Source organism: Neopelma chrysocephalum, unplaced genomic scaffold (assembly GCF_003984885.1).
Source record: "Neopelma chrysocephalum unplaced genomic scaffold, ASM398488v2 Primary Assembly neopelma1_97102, whole genome shotgun sequence".
Classification (NCBI taxonomy): domain Eukaryota; kingdom Metazoa; phylum Chordata; class Aves; order Passeriformes; family Pipridae; genus Neopelma; species Neopelma chrysocephalum.
Window position 1 is genome coordinate 4,389,175 of NW_020925744.1, and position 20,982 is coordinate 4,410,156.

The following is a 20,982-nucleotide window of genomic DNA, read 5'->3' on the forward strand; positions in this document are numbered from 1 at the left end:
ATCACAAGGAGAAACATACCAAGTACCACTAAACTCAGTATTACAACCACATTGGTCTTAGTCTATCATAGGTAACGAACTTCCACAACAGTGAATAGAAGAAGGATCACAACATTTCAAACAATGAAAATAAAGGCCTTGTGCCACGTGAACAACTTGCACAGGTTTTCATCAAAAACTCAAACTTGTCACAGAAAGTCTGTATGACCTTATCAACATGCACCACACGTATGTCAGCTGTTTAAAAGACATAGCAACAATTTCCAGTATTCCTTTAAGGTCACTGAATATCCATTAGCAAAATGACCACAGCAAAATGAAATTACTCTCAAGTGTAACTGATAAGTGAAAAAAGAAGATCACATGGTCTGAGTTACCACTGCAACTCTGTGCTAATGCCAACACCATAACATGGTGTAGAGGGATAGTAAGCAAGACTTGGGATACTGTGCAATCAAGGTCAAGGTTTTAGATGAGGAAAGGAGATGGATGAGCCTGAGGAAATTTTTTTCTCCAGAAACAGAAAGAAGGAGGGGGAGGAAAATGTGGACTACATGGGAAATTAGGAATATGGGAACAGAAAGGTGTATCTTGAAAAAAACTCAGTAAGGTACAAAAGAGAAATAAGCTGAAGAGAGGCAGATGTGTAGATAAGACACTAAGGTCCTGGAGCCTACTGGAATGCAAGCAAATACTTGAGCAGGGTGAGGGATGCATAAAGCAAATAAAGTAATTAAGTAGGGAATGGTTTGCAACACTCCCTCCTAGATTTGTAATGACAAAAGTGACTTCCACAAGTCACAGAAAACTCTGCCAAGTTCTGAAAGGTGTACATCATTGAGATGTCTTAATTAAAAACACAAAGTGGTGTAGCACCGCATGTTAGAAAACAGCAATATGGCAGACTCCATGATGACCAAAGATCACAAACTTCAGTGAGGAAAGATAGAAATATAGCGCTTTAAGTGCTAAAGAGTCCTTTTCTTCACAAAAGAATCCTGCAAAGGCTCTATGGTCAAGCCACTGTTTTGTTCACTTGCCTAGCAACCCTCCAGAGTCAGAGGAGGGACACCAAATGATGTAGTTTCCAAAAATGCTGAAACTTTCCCATATTTTCATGAGATTTTATAAGCCCAAGCCTTAGCCCAAACCAGACCCCTGTTTTTTAAAACTTTTTAAAAAAACAGTTCTGATGAATGCTACTGCCAAACAAAGAAAGTCTGTTACTGTTTCTTGTGTAATCAGTCAAGAGACCCACTGTCAATTACCTGATAAAGTGGAGCTGCTGATTGTACTTGCTGGAGTGGTTACTTCGGGTTCATCTTGCACTATTTCATCGTTCACAAATGCAGACTTTTCCTGGTCCTTCTGGGGTCCCACTGAGCTGGTGGAATCATCCTGTACTCCCTCAGTTGATATAGACAACTTTGGAAGCAGACCTGAACTGTGTTGCTGCCGGCTACTCTCAGTCTCAGACGAGATGGATGTAGATATTTGTTGTCTGCATTTAAAACAAGCAAACTCTCATGCAGTTACTGAGATGAGGAGGCCTGCTACCTGGCAAGCAGGATGTAGACCCATTCCAGCACCTCCTCCTACTTACATTTCAGAATATTCTGAACTCCAGCTTAAAGATTCCACAGAAGGCAGAGTTACATTTTTTGTTTTGTCTCCAGCATCCTCCTTATCTTCACCTTGTGTCTGAGTGATTCGATCTATACTACTAAAAACCTATTATAGACAAAAAAATCCCAAAAATCAATTCATCACTGACATAAATTTGATACAAAAATGATATGCAGGACCTATGATTCCATGATTCTAAATGCTTATGCAGTATTTCAGAGTGCAGAGTTCAAGCTTCTTGAACCTTTTCAAATTTCCGGGAGTTTATGTTCTTAAAATGCCTTCCTATTTTCCTTTCTTAGCTCCTCACATATGAGGAGCCTGTTCTCACGAATTAATCAGTTTGCCCCTCATTTCACAGGTGAACCAAGACAGTACAAACAAAATCCACAGCCTTGGCCGTTCTCAGTCACAGGATTAATGCACATTAATTCACAACCATAAAGTCAAGCAAGATCAAAAAGCCCTCACCCCCAAGAAACCGTCTTAGTATCTACCAGTCAGGTGGGGAAAGCAGAAAAAACAATTGAATGTACTTGCATTTAAGAATAAATACATGTTTTATTAAAAATGAACTCTGATCACTGGAAGTCTGTTATTTGCTTAGCTGACAAACAGCACATAGTCTGAGAGATACATGTAGAGGTGCAATGACATAATATTAACCAATCAATTACTGTGTAACAGAGCCTTCAGAAGGATAGAAGTTCCCAGAACCACAGACCAAGGTTGGAAGGGATCTCTGTAAGTCATGTTGTCCAACCCCTCTGCACAAGCAGGGTCACCTACACTTGGTTGATAAGGAACACGTTAAGAAGCTTTTGAAGATCTCCAAGGACGGAGACTCAACCGAGTAAAGAAGTGTTTCTTTGTCTTCAGACAGAACTTCCTGTCTCTCAGTCTGTGTCCATCGCCTCTCATCTAAGAGAGATATCTCCAAAGAGACAAAATCATTTCCCAGTATCTGAATTTGAAACATACTACCAAGTCAATTTATGGAGTTTACACAGAATGAACATAACCACAATTCCTATCTCTGCTCTTCCATGCTGTCACAGAACACAGCCAGCATAAAATCCACCAATTTATTAAAGCATAACCCAAGACAAATAAGATACAAATACAGACGCTCCAAATACCTTTAAACAGCTCCTAAAATAGATTAAAGAAACTTCTGAAATAGAAGGCTTTTGAAAATCACTGCTGGATACTATGTTAAGACTTAAAGCTCACTCATGAGGTATTCCACTTCCATTATTTCCCACCAATCCATTCTTCACTGTATTTCCTGAGCATGTTCCCTCTGCTACTACTAGTGTGCTCTGACCAGCAACAAGTAGCTCTCATCTCTACTGCAGTTTTATCTTCAATTCAGAGCACTCAAATCACTCCCTCAAATCCACAATTCTCCTTGATCAAAACACATGCCAACCACCACCTTGCTTTTCTCCTTCAGTCTCATGTCATTAAATTAATAGGTACGATAGGGTAACACTGTAATCTCTGTTATGCTATTATCTGCAAGATAACCAGGACACAGCTGGAGCAACATGAAAACTATGTACAGGAAAACCAATGTAAAGAACATGTATTAGCATTTAACAGAACACTTCCCCTAAATTTTCTGTTAAGTCATCATGAATTTTCTGCAGAAAATACTATCATATTTATATAATTTTCCATTAGTATCTTAAAGATTCAAGAATTAACTTTCCTACAGAATCTTCCCATGTTTTGATTTATTGTTACTCATTGTATTCTTGCCCAATTTCAGTTAACTTCACTGTTTTTCGAAAAACAATGCCCTATTCACCTCTTGTATATTTGTAATTTCCAAACTCTGTGAAAGTTGAAAAATGTTTATGTACACAATACATACTAAGATTACAGCAATTTTTACTCACTTTTGAAAATCTGTGTGAACATGAGGAAAACTGTCTTATCTCCAAATTAAAATCTTCATCATTGGTATCATCTTCTTCTTCTGTTTCCATATGGTGATATTTCTCAGAACGAGCTACAGACAAGGGAAATAAAATATCTGAATTTATCAGGAAGAATAGATACCAAGCTTAAATATTAAATCAGAGTCTAATTTTATTCTTAAGATTATTTCTGCTGAAATGTCAATCCACCAGTGAAACTGCAAGTTGCCAGTGATTCTGATAAAGGGACTTTTAAAAGCAGTAATCAAGAGTCAAAAGATAGTGATTATGTAAACATGGCATTCATCACTTTTGTTTTTAATACCATGAAACACCTACTGTCAAAATAACTTGTGTCATCTTCAGACTCCAATTGTGGAATAAATTCTGCCTTCTGCCTTAGCAAACTATTCCAGTCAAGGCTCCTGAAGAACTGATGCTGCTTTACTTCATATGCACCACCTGGGGGAACCAGAGAAAAACACTGAGCAACCCATACCAAATCCTCTGACATTAACTGAACTAAACCCCTGGCCAATAATGCAAATAATCATGGAAAGGTATTGTCACCACTGTATGCATGAACATCTACTACCCATCTCCATTCGAATATCCTAAACCTGTCTGAGATCCTCCCTGTCCCTGTTTTGTTTTGGCTATTTCTTTAACAGTTGTGGCACTGTTTTATCATTTTACCCCTTCTAACATTTTCATTTTTTCTGGATATTGCTGTCAACTACACATTAGTCAGAATCATAAAACATAGTAGTAGTTATAAGAATATAAATATGTGCACTAGGTTAGTAAGCACAAGTTATAAAAAATGCAGAATTATTCTTAATAGTTGCTCAATATAAATATTACTGCTGACCTAGAGATCCTTTTAGTGTTTTATGGCAGTAACACAATTCTATAGGAAGTATCTTATCATTTATCTCCTCATTGATTACTGCCTGCTTGTTGTAATGTATATTAAACAATTACACTAGTTTTAAGTTAAAATACAATTATAAGAACACAATGGAATACTGGAAATTTTGTCCTGGGAAGATGGGAAATGATGTCATTAATAAGCATACATCTAATTCTAAAAACTGAACAAATAACTTGCAGCAGCAAAACCTGCTGCCAGCTTGAATGTATTTGGTTTATGTGTATTTGGTTTATGGTGTTGGTAGTGGGGGGGGCTGCAGAGGTGGCTTCTGTGAGAAGCTGCCAGAAGGTTCCTCTACATCCAAGAGAGCCAATGCCAGCCAGCTACAAGACTGACCCACCACCAGCCAATCAGCGTTATCTGGGATAATGTATTTAAGAAGGGAAAGGCTGCTGCACAACAGCAGCCAGAAGAGAGGAGCGAGAACAGGTGAGATGAACAATCCTGCAGACATCAAGGTCAATGCAGAAGGAAGGGCAGGAGATGCTTCAGGTGTTGGAGCACAGATTCCTGTGAAGACCATGGTGAGGCAGCTGTGCCCCTGCAGCCCATGGAGGACCCCACACCAGAGCAGGTGGATGCCCAAAGGATCCCATGCAAAATCCCTTGCTGGAGCAGGCTCCTGTCAGGACCTGTGGCCCTGTGGAGCTCACACCGGAGCAAGTTTGCTGGCAGGATTTGTGACCCCATGGGGAATCCATGCTGAAGCAGTCTTTTCCTGAAGGACTGCACCCCATGGAAGGGACCCACACTGGAACACAGGAAAAGCATGACAAGGAAGGAGCAGCAGAGACAGTAACCCGCATTTCCTGTCTCTTGCACTGCTCAGAGGGAGAAGTAAAGCACTCAGAAGAGTGAAGGTGTGCCTGGGTAGAAGTGAGGGGTGAAGGGAAGGTGGTTTTAGATTTGTTCCTATTGTTCATTATCCTACTCCATTGTTAATTGGCAATAAATTAACTTCCCTGAGTTGAGTCAGCTTTGCTCATGACAGTAACTCCCTTTTCCTTATCTCTACCCATGAGCCTTAGCATATTCTCTCCTCCCATCAAGCTGAGGAGGGCAGGGACAGAGCAGCTTGGTGGGTACCTGGTGGGCAGCCAGGGTCAACCCAGCACATTGATACAGCTCGTGTACTTCTGAATATCAAGTAAGGAGAGAGCCATAGAAAAAATGTAAAACCTCCAGGACTGGTTTTTAAGTCAGTGTTAGGATTTCTAGGTTGGGTTCTCTTCTGATTGCATCAGAGAAAAATTCACAGTAGCCAAATCATCCCAAAGGAGACCAAAATCACATCTCCTCATAAGTCACTAGCTAAGGAGTGAGTATTTCTCTGAGCACAGTAATGGGATATTACCTCAGAATTTTATAATTCTTGACTGGTATCAGACATTCCAAACCCAAAGAAGTATTTTTAATGTCATTTTCCTTCTTCAAAACTAGTACCTATCTCTCTTCCTTCAACTTGCCTATGCCACTCAGGTCTCCTGAGCAAATAAACAATTACAATTTTCATGAAGTGTTATGCAGCTTGCTAATATGTAATAAATAGAAATGCATGATGGAACCTGGGATAAACTGTGCTATTTTTCAGTGCCCTTGTGGGACCAATCACTGCAGCCTCCATTTCTGTGAGCTGCTTCTAACACAAAGAACCCACAACTTTGCTGAAGTTTCTAAACCCCATGCTTCAAAGCAATGGCTGCTTGATTTCTTTCTTCAGACTGCCAGCTCTTACAAGGACCAAACACTTCAAAGACATCAGTTCCTAAACAAGCACCAGAGGTGCTCCATGCGGTGGCACTGACCATTTCAGTAGTTAAGTCAGACTCATTCCAGTCAATTCGCTTTCTCAATCAGCTGTAGCAACAGAGGCAGAATTTGCAATCCAGTTCTGGCCCAGCCTCTCACAGGGTGGCAGTCTTGAATTAACACTGTGTTTACCAGGAAAAAGCATCCTGGCAATGAACCAATGCCTGGAAATAATATACTTAAAACAAGGGAATAAAACTAGTTGTGAATTTTCATTTTGTCTTTGGCAGGAGAGGAAAGCAGCAAGTGGAGAATCCACTGGGGCACAACACTTTCCTCACTCTTAACTTGTTCATCATGGGGCAAGAGACCGCAATAAACTTTGCTAGATGCCACTTATTCCAGACCATGAGTTACAGAGAAGTCAAAGGGTTGTTCACATAGGTCCCATACATTCAGGGAGGGACATGCAGTTCATTAATCTCAGTCACATCACCATGTCCCAAAGGAAGCCAAAGGAAGATATGCCATTTGGGACCAAGTCAATAATACTCAGAGTCTGGGTTATACTCACTTACCCAGGCAGCTGTGGTAAGGCCAGTTATGAACTGATTCCTAAAGCTTCTTTTTAAATGAGGTCTAAAAATATGTAGCACAGTCTGACCACTGGACTTAGTTTTGCAAGCAATTTTCCAAGTACTCTCATGCTGACTCAACCTGCCACCTGGTTTCCTTAGTATCCCCAATGTACTTATATTCATGGCATACAGTATTCATACCTTTCTATTTGGGTTCTTTTATGTAGGAGGCCTTTTTCTGCTGTGTTTACCTAGTGCTTTGCCCAGTAGGATGGCAGTCAGTGACTAGGGTTCCCATACAACATCACTTAAAAATCACGTGCAATATTCTTCATTACTGCCTCGCACAGAAACTCCCAAATAAGTCCTGCTCCATCACGTAAAAAAATAAACTCTATTACATAAACATACAGTTCTTTCATTGGCCTATGCAGGCTCACTAGTCCTAATACCTTCTTAACATTCACATTTGTGTTTTAATTGTTTTTGATACAAGGTATTAGTACTTTATGAATGAGAATGACAATAATTTCTGAATAACTAGTTTGAGTACTCATCACCCATCCTAAAACCTGGAGGAACCGATGTGCCAGGCTAAGATACTTCCGAAAAACGAAGCTGTGTATTGATTCCCCTTCTCTATTTCTCTCTTTAGTTATTTAACACTGTATTAAATGAAGAAACCCCATCCAATGGTTGCTTTGAAAAATTTGTTATACTTATCAACTTAAGAGAAGAGTAAATGGGAATGAGCACATGTAAAGCCTGTGAAGTCAAAAAAAAAAAAATGGACAGTCATCATGCTGTTAAGCTCATATTACCAGTCTGAATCTATAAAATACCATTGGTTAGAATGGCATGTTGTCATACGGCTTATCCTGACAGAGGTTTCCCAAGTAAAACAAATAGATGACCAAAAGCTCCCAAAGCTGAATACAGAAGCCATTTCTGGAACATTAACAATGTAAAATTAGTGCCTCCTAACCTGTTCCCAGTCTTTCCAAAGGATTCTGCCTGAGCAGCAGGGTAATTAGATCCTGGGCATCTGGAGGTGGTGCTTCATCCTTTTCAGGCCAGTTGATTTCATCTAAAAAACCCCAGAAAGTTGTTTGTTACTACTTAAGTCTGATCCCAGCATTCAGCACAAACTGTGTGAAAGCTCTCATTGTCACCTAGCAGCAAAGCAGAGTTAAAGCAACTTTTTGAAGTTACTCTGTTGGATACCAATTACTTCTAATTTTATACTCTCTATACAGACTCCATAAACATATTATGTTCCCATTTTCCTTGTAAGTATCCTTTAACCCAAAACAGTGTTTAGCAACAGAATACAAGAATGCTTGGTTCATGGAAAACTATTCAAAATATTAGCACAACTTGTACAGTCTTCTCCCTGCACCCCCAATCATGGTTTAAATTGTAGTTGTGTTCCATGGAAACTGTTGTTAAGATGGACACAGCTGACCTGACCAAGCACTTGCTGGTCACATCTGTATTCCTTCTATAATGCTGGGAGACTCAGTAAAGTCATTACTCCCATGACTAAGGGTCCAGGTATCATTCTGTTCTGGAGACATACACAACAATGGAACTTTTCTTCAAGAATCTCATACTACCAAGGAAAACCACCTTCCTCTACTGACTCTTATACTACTATGGCTTTTGCACTTTATGGCAAGCTGGACCTAAATCATGCAATCAAGGCAGGATACCCTGCATATGAACATGAACTTTCTAAAAGCCTACATAGCAAGTTTTGTCCAGCTTTTAGCAGAAGCTGCCTCCACAAATGTAATACATTTCAGGTTTTAGACAAAACTCTGCAGATGTTTCTTGGAAGGTACAAGGATTTTGGCGATAGAGAAATAGAACATTAGGAGCTCAGGAAATACAGAAGGCTGTTAAGGATTTTGTTGTCATTATATGATCTAGACTTCTCCTTCAAAATAATTGTACCTGGAGAAACAATCATCAGAAGCTACATACAAGTTTAACCTTCGTATTTCCAAGTTTAAGGAAAAGTACTGAAATAAACAGGCATGAAATGTAATCTGTTTCTGGAGCAATATTTTAAACTCCTATCACTTTTAGCATGTAAGTTTACACTGAGGCCTCCTACAGTTTTCCTTGGGGGAGGAAACGTGGGGGCAGGAAAGGCAATCTACAAAGAAGGCAGTGGCAAGATTTTAAAATAGAATTTCAAGTAGAATATAGATGTTGCCCACAATAACTGGAATAAAAGTCTAGGCTACAGTTTGGGTTCTTTAACACAGCTTTTACAGTTGAATACAAAGGGATCATTTATTTTAGCACAGGAAACTTATCCAACAAGAGTTCTCCTAGAGACACTAAAAATTATTTCAGTAGGTAAGAATATCTAAAAAAAAGGAAAAAATTATAAGTCAACATCAGAACAGGAAACTAGGCTGATCAACGGCCTGGAGAGTGAGTGGAAATAGATCAGGTTAACAAATACACTTCAACAAATAATTTCTGTAAGATAAATGGACACATTCAAGCAGATAAAGTTATTTACTGGATTGTAACACGTTTTACAAAATGTAAAATTAATGCCACAAGCCAAATAAAGTCTGAAGTGCAAATTTTGTCATTAACTCTAAGACTATTCTCTCCCCTTCTCCAAATCAGAGAGCAAAAGGATAAAAACACAGGTGCACATGTCCAAAAATGCAATAAAAACATGAGTTATTTCCATGTTTTCCTGCCTACAGCTTCCACTGCAGTTTAAATCTGATTTGGGAAATAAAGCATGAATATGTATTGTAGCCACAAGGCATTCAGAAAAAAGACATAATTTGCTCCTTGTGTTAATTAAACAGTTCATTCTTTTTGCCACTCAGGCCTCAGCATATCACATCAGAAAACAACATGGTTATAAATCCACAAACAGCTAGGATGTTGTATAAAGAGGTCACAGCACTTCAATACAGTTTACAAACAAGCCTGGCTTTCAACTTCAAAGACGGAGGAGAGCAAGATGATGACAACGTCTCCGTAAGTACAAAAGGGGATTTGTTGCATTCTCAAAGAATAAGAAAACAGAGGTGCATTTTGAGCTTCTGGACATTTTAAGCAGACCATTAAGAGACTGGGAAATAGTAACAGAGGTGCCATTTTGTTAAACTTGTGTCATAAGTAGAGACTCTCTACATCTATGCAGCTGGGAAATTTATGGAAACAGCAGGTAGGATAGTGAACAAGTCTGTTTAATTATCATTCAGTTTTGTCACAAGCCATATAACACTTAGGGTCAGTCTGCCGGTTAAGATCTAAAGGGTTACTGAATTTTAAATGGAAGGAGAACAGCTGCTACAGAAATAACAGTACACTACAACAATCACCAATGAAATCACTAACAATCTGTGAACTGAGTTTGTTTCCTTCTCTTTCTCATTATTTATTATTTGGGAGACATTTGTTTTAAGTTTTATTACATATTTGTTAACTTCTTCCTTGTGCCCTGAGGCATTTTCCCATTTATGCAAATTTATTTTAACTGTTTCTTCTCTGGTATAATTTATTTACCAAAGACTGAAATCACTATTGCCATAGTAGCACAATTTTTTTACTGATACTGCTTTGCTTTTCCAAACAGTGCAGCTTAACCATTGTACTACATATCACTGAATTTCTGTACTTAGAAACAATACATAGTAAGTTCAGCTTTTAATCCATATTTATTCTTACTACTTTGATAGCAAATTGTGTTTTACAATATTACAATAATGGTGGATTTTTTGAGCAAAACTAGCTTGAAAACCTGGTCTATCAGTAAAGTTGTAAATACATTTACTATTAACAGAAACTGAATCATATTTTTTTTGTGATTATCCTCACCACTGATTACTTGTCCAAACAGCTCTTCTGGTGTATCTCCAAAGAATGGCACACATCCAACAAGAAATTCATAAAGAATAATTCCCATAGCCCACCAGTCCACTGGTTTTCCATAACCCTGTCTCAGTATCACTTCAGGAGCTATGTATTCAGGTGTACCACAGACCTAAAAGAAAGAAAACAAGGATGATGGTAAAATGAGTCTAACTCAGCTATGTCACATTATTTATAATCCTGAAATGTAAATTAATAGGGAAACATGGAAAAATGGAATTCTGTCAGGTTTAGTCTGCTAAGTTTGCATAACACCTAACACTTTTAGAACAACTTACCTATATCAAGAAGCATTATAATCAACATTTGTGTATCTGTGATGCAAAGAACAGTCTGTACTTTGTAGATGGGAGCCCATCATCGCAAGTATTTTATTTAACTTACAACATATCCTTATCTTTGCATGGAAGTTGTGGTGGTTTTATCTTACAGAACTTCTACAGTGAACAGATTGTGAGCAATGGTAATGAGGCATGCTTAAAGGAAAATGGGCCATAGCACCGATTTTAGCACCCTTGGTTCTACAACACATAATGAGCTCCACAAGTACTCTGTTGAGACGCCATAATTCCTCATAAAAACAGGTTCCATTTGTCTCTCTCACAGATTAACTTGCACACAATTAGGTTGTTCATCTTACTAATAGATCCTAATGTAGAAAGAAAAAAGCCTAGAACAATCTGCAGGGCATCAATAAAAATAAATGACACATTCAATTGGAAAACCAGAGCAGAATTAACAATGTTTTATTTGGTATTATGGCACATTCTGCTAGCAAAACATTATTTCATGTGAACACTCAATGTAGAAATAAAAAAAGGCCATTTCTTACTTGTTTGTCAAGGAATTCTCTGGCATCCTTCTCAATGTGACCCTCATAGAGATTGGTAGTCAAACTCATTAGCCCCACTTTTGACAGGCCAAAGTCTGTAAGCTTTATATGGCCCATGGATGTTACTAATAAACTGAAAAATCGAAAGATTTTAAGTTATAGTGATATAATTCAACATTATGTGCTTCTAATTTTTATTACTGCTATAATACCTAGAGAAAAATGTTTCAATAGCACTGTAAAAGTATAAACACAGCTTAAGAAGTGATTTAACTAGGTACAAAATAAACACGTTAAAAATCTCAGTCTTACTTTTGTTACTACTATTATCAGAAGTAAACAAACTTTTTATGTGTTATTGAACTACACAAGTCCTGAGAGCTGAACGCTAGAAGCTTTGAAGAAAGTTATCATCTGAAAGACCTAAAATAGGGTACACGTCTCTTTTGAAATGATGTGAGCATTTTCAGTCCGGTACGAGGCGGATCATGCATTTGAAAAATCTCTCACATATTAAGCTAGTAACTAACACTTCACTGTCCTAAGGTATCATGCAATGAAGGTATTGTCAGTTAACACCCATGACTCCAATTCTTTTTCTTTTTCTCTTTTTTAATTTGAAACAGGAAGAAGATTAATGGAGTTTCAACAGCCTTACTTTGTACTTCAGTTACTTGCTGTAATGTTAATTTGTATGTATAGGAGCAATATTGTACTTTTAAATATTGAAAATAAAAAACCCAAACCCCTCAAAAACCAAAATCGCCCCCAAAAATCATGCAACAAGAAACACTTCTCCATTTGTTCAATTTTGTCTTCATATATGCAGATATCTGCAAGTTAATGATATTTTGTATTAAACAGTGGTTGAACCATACTTTGAAAAAACTTCCTTAGTAACCAAATGCACTCCCCTCCATTTCAAACAGAAGAGTAAATACTTTTTTTTTTAGCTACTCTGATAGCCCCTTCCATCTTAAACGTAGAAAATTCTTAATTAGCTCTTTTGGAAAAAATATATTTTCTGTAACTTCAAGTAATGAAAATTCAAATATTGTGCAAGAATTGTGAATCTACATATCATTCATTAGAAAAAAAATATTCAAAGCAAGTTTAAATCTTCCATATTTTATCTACCAATTTCAAAGTCCTCTTTCAGTTGCATTCCATACACATACTTGTCTGGTTTCAAATCCCTATGTACAATTCCATAATTATGAAGGTATTCCAAGGCCAGAACAGTCTCTGCAAAGTACATCCTTGCCATGTCTACAGGTAAGGGACCCATATTCTTCATCAAAGTAGCACAGTCTCCACCTGTGGAAATAGGACAAATGTTCCAGATGATGCTATAAAGTCTGAGGTGTATCAGTATAAACAATATACAATGCAGAAAGGGACCCAAACAACAGTCATAAATGTTTGTTTTCTAATCAGATGATTCAACTGAACATGTGACCCCACCAACTACTGTACTGGAAACACAGTGTGAAGCTGGGAGGGAGCAGTACAAAGATTAATCTGGAAACCAAAAAAGTACATGCTGCTACCTAAGAGAATAAAAGGGGTAAAAAAAGAAAAAAAAAGTGTCAGGGGCAGGGAAGCCCACACAATGCTTCTGTCCACTGTTCGCCTTCAGCATTAGCATCTTTTCAAGTTGTCTCCTCTTTCCTATTTCTCTGTAAAAATAACTATTACAAATATCCCCACATGTACTAATGAAAATCTGAACTCCAGAAAAAAGCAAACATTTCCACATGAACTTTGAATGATAGCACACTTCTGATTACAGTCTATAGGAAACTTACTCTAAGAGCAGTTATTTCCCATTATAGCTGGAGCACAAGTGTTTTACAAGCTGTTTACTGGGAGATAATGACTGGGGGAAAAAAAACGCAAACAAACACCTTGCTGTTGGATCTAGATCCTAAATCTGAACTGCTAGAATACAGAGGACACACGGGAGGGCTTTCTAATAAGTACTGTATGGGTTATTTTTCTTTCTCGGTGTAAGAAAATTCTTTTCCTCCTCTGAAAAACAGAACAGACATACCTTCCACATATTCCATGACCATGCATAAATGACGTCTTGTTTCAAAGGAGCAATACATGCTGACAACAAACGGATTTTCTGCAAATGTCAGGATATCACGTTCAACAAAGGCCTGTTGGATCTGGTTTCGGAGGATGAGATTTTGCTTATTAATCTTCTTCATGGCAAATCTTTGTCTGGTTTCTTTGTGTCTCACAAAATAAACCGCGCTAAAAAGTTCAAATGGGAGAGACAAAAAGTCTGATTAACTATTAAAAATACATTTTTAAACTAAAAAATACATTTTTAAAAAAACGGTATATATATTATATAGACTTGTTTTAAAGTCAGTAGTTGACTGTTTTTCACATTAAAGAATGATTGCAAATCTCATTTTGCTTCATAACTGGGATGAATCTCAGCCAACACAAATCAGTATGCAAACTAAAACCATGCAACTCTCCTCCACTTTCCTCTCACTCCCCCAAATAAACAACAGATATAATAGCAAATGCTCTCAGCTCAGGCAGATTTTGGGCATCCCCATTAACAAAGTATTACATATGAAACCCAGCTATGGCACAGTGCTACAAATCATTGTGACAAATGCTTATTCTGTAGGTCTGCTGTAAGGTAAATACGACTCAGACTCAGTCTTGGGAATTTTAAAACATGACACAGGCTTTTTATGAAGGTTGCTCAGAAGTTGCTCTATGGGGTGGCTCCCTCATCACAAGGTGCAAAATCCTCTGTCCTTTTTTCAGTCCCTGACATCAGCACTGATCTGTATCAGAGGCAGGTCACCAGTAGGTAACCTGAAACAAAGATCATTGCATCAACCACATGGTAGTGGTGGGACTATGATGTATCTTTACAAGCAGAATTTCCACTCGGCTGCTGGGTACAAAGTTTCCTGTAAGTCTGGTTAGATAAGGTAAAGGCAGTGAGGGAAGCAAAGGGAAAGAAAACCTCACTTGGGCAAACACTGTTGTCTTTAAAAGCTAAGGAGAAGGAATCACCCTGCTGTGAAACACTGACACAGGACATTACTGTTTCATTTCTCAAAATCCCTTGGGGCAAACTCTAAAAATGTTTGCCCTGCTTGAAATCTACTTTGTAGCATTTAATGCTTATACCACCACCACCTCCAGAATATAATTACCACAGCAGTAAGTGTTTATGGAAAGAAAGGACTCAAAGGAGAAAACGGGGGGCAGGGGGGAATAGGACTCAATTATGGAGTTTTTAAATTCAATTTATTGTCCCCATGAGGTCCACTTATCAGCATACAATTACTTAAACACAAAAAGCAACTCTTGCTTTACTATTTCTATGAAGATCTTCCCTGGAGCAGGGAAGATAAGGAGCAGGTAAAACACACTATACAATTATGAAAGTAGATGAAAACCACCTTGGACAAAACCCAAGACAAACCCGACCCTTTGTGCCTCCTACTAAGTCTCACTCCCTTCTGCCTCTCCCAAGCTGGAATACAGCCTGAGCTGAAATTCAGCTCCAGTACTCCTTCCTGCTGGCTTCATGCCTTTTGTCCTGCACCTCTTCCTACTGCTCCCCTCATACTCACTTCTCTCTCCACCCTTTCATTACAACTCTTTCCCTTGCTTTTCTTTCCCTTATGTTTTGGTTTTCCTCTCTTATTTGTTGCTATCAGTTGTCTTTCAGCCTTAGCTTCTTAATCTCCTGTAATTTCGTTTTTTTCCTGTTTCAGTCCCCCTATGCACTGCTCGAATGTAGAAAAGTAATGCCTGAAACCTCAGTCCTTTAAAAAAAACTAGTTATATGAATGAACTGAGGAGGAGCTGGCACACAGATCTTTCTCAGGAGTTTTAGACTGGACAGTATGCCAAGATGCACCTGTGAAAGGCAGATAGTACCAGAGCATATTATTACAGATTTTTAATAAATCCTCCCTGCTAATTGTGTGCATCTGTAAGATCATTACTACCATATTTAAAAATGATTAACCATTAAGTTTCAAAGACTGTTTAGCCCAGTAAATATCTGGGACACGCTGGCTATATTTTCCCAGCTGTCTAAACTGCATTCTCCAGTCTTACAGTCACAAGTAGAAAACTGTATGACTTTCCTCTGGTATTCTGTAATACCTCAGGAAAACACTGTTTATTTCAAGTGTACCAGACTCCAAAGACAACTGCAACGCAATAGTCTTCCTCATTCTTACATATGTATACAAAAAGTGCTTTTAAATTATCTTTAACATACAAAAATGTCTAACATTCTCACATCCTCCCATCATAGCAACCCCAGCAAACAGCATTTATAATTCATGAAGAAAACTATGCCCCAGCCAGCAGCATGTTTATCATTAAATGCTGCTCATGACCTTCAGTATATTATAAAGATAATTTCAAATTTAAGGATTCTTTGACACAAAAACAGTGCAGGAAGAACACCCAGATTGCCCTGTTGATCCATTCAATAACAGTGGCATGCTCTGTCTGCCTGCAAAGCCTCAACTAGAGTAGTAGTGTTGCAGTACTCCAATGGTTTCAAGTGAAGAATTTCCTTTCTCCCCCCAGCTTTCTGTTTTCATAACATGGTGACAAGAATTTCCAAAACATCCCCTAATTTCACTGTGCAAATTTCAACAGGTATGCAAGTGCTCTGTATTTTACTGATGCTGTAGTTCAACACAGCAAAAAAAGTTCACTTTTCAAGAGAAATAAGAACATTACCTTATTTCACTTCCAACATAAATCTCAGCTTGAAAAAGTATCTCCACAATACCTCTAGCTAGGCACAATTATCAAACACTGTGCACAAGTGTTAAGATGACAAAAAAAAGCTAAAATATTTAACTGGTTTCCTGAATTAGTCCAAATTAAATATTATGCAATCAATCACTCCAATCGTACAGCAATGACTCCTGTTTTTTCTCTAAATTGAAAAATCTTTAATTACTGAAAAGTCAGGCAGGCTTCAGGCCTAGTTTACAGCTCTTCAGTAACTTAAACTTTTAGAGCCATTTTACAATCCATTCTACATTCAGTGCTTAGGGCTAATATAGCCATATCGCTTGCTTTTACCCTATTTTCTAATCTATCAAAGGACCTTGAACTCCTTGTGGAGACACAGGTACTGTACTCACTGCTTAAAAATTTCACCTGATGACCAGGTGAAATTCATTCTCACAAGCAACTTCCTGGGAAGAGACTACTAAATACTGTACTAGTCTGGAATTATGTCTGTCTCCAGTGAAGAGAAGTTACTTCTGAGGCTGTGATTCATGTTGCAGCAATATGCTAAAGTGTACACATGGTTATTTAAGATCAGAATTTAAAAGCACCACTGCACCACATCATAGCTAGGCAATGTCCGTGACCAGATCAGAGTTATATGGGGGTAGGGGAAAGGCCACTTGGAGCACTGCAGCAGTCATGACATAAGCATCCAGTGCTTCTGAGCTCTGGGACAATCTGGGACAATATTAGACTTATCCCAGTCTGCCTAGAAAGAAATGAGAAGCTGGCCACGTGATGAAGAGAACATGATGGCTTTGATCCTTCTCTCACAACTGGTACTTGTCCTAGTTGTTCGAATATGTGATCAATTTTGAAAAATTAAACCACCCTTCCATACCTAACAGTAGAAATGCCTTCTATCTTCATGGAAGCTAGTAACTAGTAAGCATAGATTCAAAGTGATGAAACTGCTGTCCAAAATTCTGATGGATAAACTGTCTGGTGCTACTTAAGTGAACCTACAAAACCACACATCCCCCTCTCCCCTTCCACTTCTGAACTGGTGGCTGCCAGGCTCATGATGAATTAACCTGAGTGATGGAGTTTTATTCTACAGCTAGGTAACTTCCTTAGTCCCATTCCCACTACAGTACTATGAACAGAGTAGAGAAGGGGCAGGAATACTCACAGGTTAGGTGCAGCAGCTGCTCAAGATAACACTGCTTCCGAGTTTTTAAATTTATCAAGCAACACCATTAGCCAGTATGTCATGTACATATTGACATTACCATCCCTGTAGAAGTAAAAGCATTCCAGGCAGGACGAAAAGGGGTATCATGCATTTGGTTTAAGCAGATACATTTATAAATTGGTGAAGATGTATTGAACTAACATAATTCACTTCCCTGAGATCAAATGTAATCTTTATTTTGTTGAGCTTTTTCAGGAAACCATGCTGATATTAATTTGAGATGGACTACTACTACTACCTGCTACCTCCTGCAAGTTGGAATATGGAAAAAATGTTGCTGTGATTGCATAAAAAGTTTAAAATTTGGGAAGTATGAAAAGTTTTGACTGATTGAAAAAAGTCATATAGACAGCTTGTGAAACCCTTAACGACTTGGCCAGAATCCTACATTGTTTACTGATTCACAGCTTGTTTAACTTCTTGTATATTCCTAGCCATTCCCAAAAGCCTCATCTACAACACCTCATCTATTATACAGTCATTCAATTGCACTACAAATGAGTTTACCCAATCAATTAAAAGTAGAGAACTGCTAAGATATTTACTCAAACCTTCACATTACATTTAAACTCATCAAGTTTAGCATATCTGACAAATCTCTGCTACAGCATGCCAAGACCAACAAATGTCAAGCAGTCAAAACTTTCTATTTCACTAATAAAGGCAAAACCACCACAGCAAAATAAAAGAACAGATGGAGTTTTCTTTAATTGATTCAGAATTAAACCCGCCATTATAGCCTCAAAATAAGTAAAATATTACTACAGAATACCGAATCTTTAATAAGTCAGAGCACAAAACATGAGCAATGACATTTTTTGAGAATAAATCAATGAAGCACAGGTAGAATTCACACATCTTTAGATGATTTCAAAAAATTAGTGGCCTGGAAAAAGACACAAGGGAAAAAATAATCCTTGTAGCATAACAACAGTAACTTTTATTTCAGCTGTTTATATTTGTAAATGAACTGCAAAAAATGCCTTGAGGACAATTCATTGCTTTATATTCACATGAAACAGATATAATTGGTTTATTACACTAGATTTTGTAGATGGGTTAGAAAGCATTTAGGTTATCTTAATGTGCTCCCCTTTAAACTTGACCATAATTTTTGAGTAAATTAACCATCAACTGTACTGGTGCCAACAGAAAAAAGAAAACTCACTTAATAAAGATTTAAAAATGGTCTGTTGATTTTACAGTCTGTCCCACTTGTCTGATATACCATGGTGGAGATTTTCAAGGACACAGGTCGTTTTGAAAAAGTGGTAACCAAGAGAATTTAGTGGCACAAGCCTCCTCAACTTACAATATTCAATAGGTGCTAAAATCACTTTTAAAAGTGAATAAATACTTTTAGAAGTTTATTGTCTCACATTTCACTGAGGGTGTTTCTTTCCCTCTACATGAATTGTAAGAGGCCGTTTGTTTTCTTGTTCTTGATTTTTCTTCTAAGGAGTAATGATTTAAAAGAAAAATCCAAATCAACAAAATCTACCTTTGTTATTACTTCCTTAAGGATGGAAGTAATTGCACTCTACTAAACTGATGAGCTTTTCAATTTCCACCACTACTATCACAGTATAACCTGTCAGCCTACCCCTGTTTTTACATTTGCTAAAGACGATTCATGAACAAACTGAATACACTCTCAAGTATTAATTCTCTACCACCTTTCCTTTTCTTCTCATATTTATCAGGGTCTCATCCAATTTTTACAACATTACATTGCCAATTTTGCTTATTATTGGCTTTTGAAAGGTATTTCTAAGTGGTCATTTTCCCAGCCACAAACATGAGGGGAAAAAAAAATCATATGTGTCATGGAAGGCCATGGCTTTTCATCCGTTCTTTTCCAGTTTTTATCTCTGGTTTCAGATGGACAGTTGTCACCAGTCTGTATTTCTTAATGGCTCATTGAAGCTCCTTCTGACTGTAACACCCATGGAGCAAGAGCCACAGAACTTCTGACTTCAGGTTTCAGGCCTCACACTGCTGACTACACTATGCCCTTCTGCAGCTGCTCCCTCCTTCCCCCATCCCTCAGCAACCTAAAACTGCTGGGAAGCTGGGCAGATTCAATGACTCTTGACACCTCTTTCTCCAATGGGGGCCCACCCAACACAGTTCCTCCTATCCTCCTCCAGTAAGACAAAGAGATGAAACGAGGAATGGAAGGGACATAGCATCTGCCAAGGGAAGGAGAAAGGGGTGCAGCATCTACTGCTAATTGCTGAAAGGCTTTTGAGGTAGTGAGGTAATTGGGAAAGGCTGACATACAGTAAGCAACCAGTTTGCCTGTGGAGAAATTCTGAGAAAATTGAACAGAAGTTGACTAGTGAGCAGTTGTATTTGAATATTTACATAACTTTAATTCAAATTATACTATTTCCTTCAGGATTTTTGCTGAGCTAGGTAAACACATCTGGACACAAATAGCCTTAACACAAGTTACCATGATCAACAGTACTAAATGCCTCCTGTTCCAGAACTCAGAGTCACCTTTAACTAAATATCATCAGAGAGAGACAATCAGCCTCAGGTCATTGAACAGGCACAGAAATTCCAGTGGGTATACTGCAGGTGCTCCTTCTCCTATGTCCAAGATTTCTTCAAAGAGTGCTCAGTCGTATCAGGTCACTACTGCTTTCTAACTCAAGCAGAGGCGGCACAGAGCAGGGTCAGTCTAATGGAGTCTCTGCTGGAGAGCAGCACAGCCCTCCTCCACTGCCAAGCTCTGAGTCTTATTTGGTTGTGGGCTCCCCACCTCAAGATGGAAATCTCTCTTTTTTGAACGAATATATATCCCTCCTCTTCCTGCAGATTACAGAGACCAACAGTTCCTGTCTTAATATATTTCAATGTAGAGGAGGAGTCAAACCAGGCTCTAACAGGTAGTACTACATCAGAAGAGGTGACTAAAGACAGACACCATCACTGCACAGTACTTCCCACACATCTGGTGTTCAGGTAACGTTTGGTGTTCATTTAAAGACCAGGTTACCAAAATGTTCTCTTAGCCTTGTGGGATATCTCCAGATGACTGGCTGACTTACAACTCACATGGGGCAGTAAGCTGTGCAATTTCTAGAAACTAATAAAGTAATACCAATTCCTTAAAAGCTAACTGGTTAAAACTTAAGGATTAGAAGAGCATCCATGGAGAACACTGCTTCTCTACTTCAGGATATTTATTTCTATTTCATCAATATTTTTAGGTCAAGTAAGAACTTATTTTTATCAATCTGTCTCCCTACAAATTAAGTTTTATTCTGTCTCATATCTGCATAAACACAGGTTTATTCCAGTATTATAAAGGTGACTTTAAATTTGCCTTTTCATTTATTCAGATTTTATCTTTAGCAGGATATCCACTTCTGAAAATCTTAGTGGTTTAATATTCAGTACTTTAATTT

The 20,982-nt window shown here is 38.1% G+C and overlaps 1 protein-coding gene across 10 annotated transcripts in view; it reads right to left on the reverse strand.

Annotated features, from left to right (window-relative positions):
* Positions 1-20,982, reverse strand: part of MAST4 (microtubule associated serine/threonine kinase family member 4) — a 292,509-nt gene that overhangs the window by 12,421 nt on the left and 259,106 nt on the right. For all 10 annotated transcript variants that reach the window (XM_027671419.1, XM_027671417.1, XM_027671423.1 and 7 more), the window contains 9 exons: positions 13,610-13,818; positions 12,735-12,873; positions 11,557-11,689; positions 10,671-10,836; positions 7,798-7,899; positions 3,891-4,013; positions 3,531-3,643; positions 1,604-1,731; positions 1,269-1,501 (listed from right to left, as the gene is read on the reverse strand). In XM_027671419.1, coding sequence (XP_027527220.1) covers positions 1,269-1,501; positions 1,604-1,731; positions 3,531-3,643; positions 3,891-4,013; positions 7,798-7,899; positions 10,671-10,836; positions 11,557-11,689; positions 12,735-12,873; positions 13,610-13,818 — 1,346 coding nt within the window. The remainder of the gene's footprint in view (positions 1-1,268; positions 1,502-1,603; positions 1,732-3,530; positions 3,644-3,890; positions 4,014-7,797; positions 7,900-10,670; positions 10,837-11,556; positions 11,690-12,734; positions 12,874-13,609; positions 13,819-20,982) is intronic.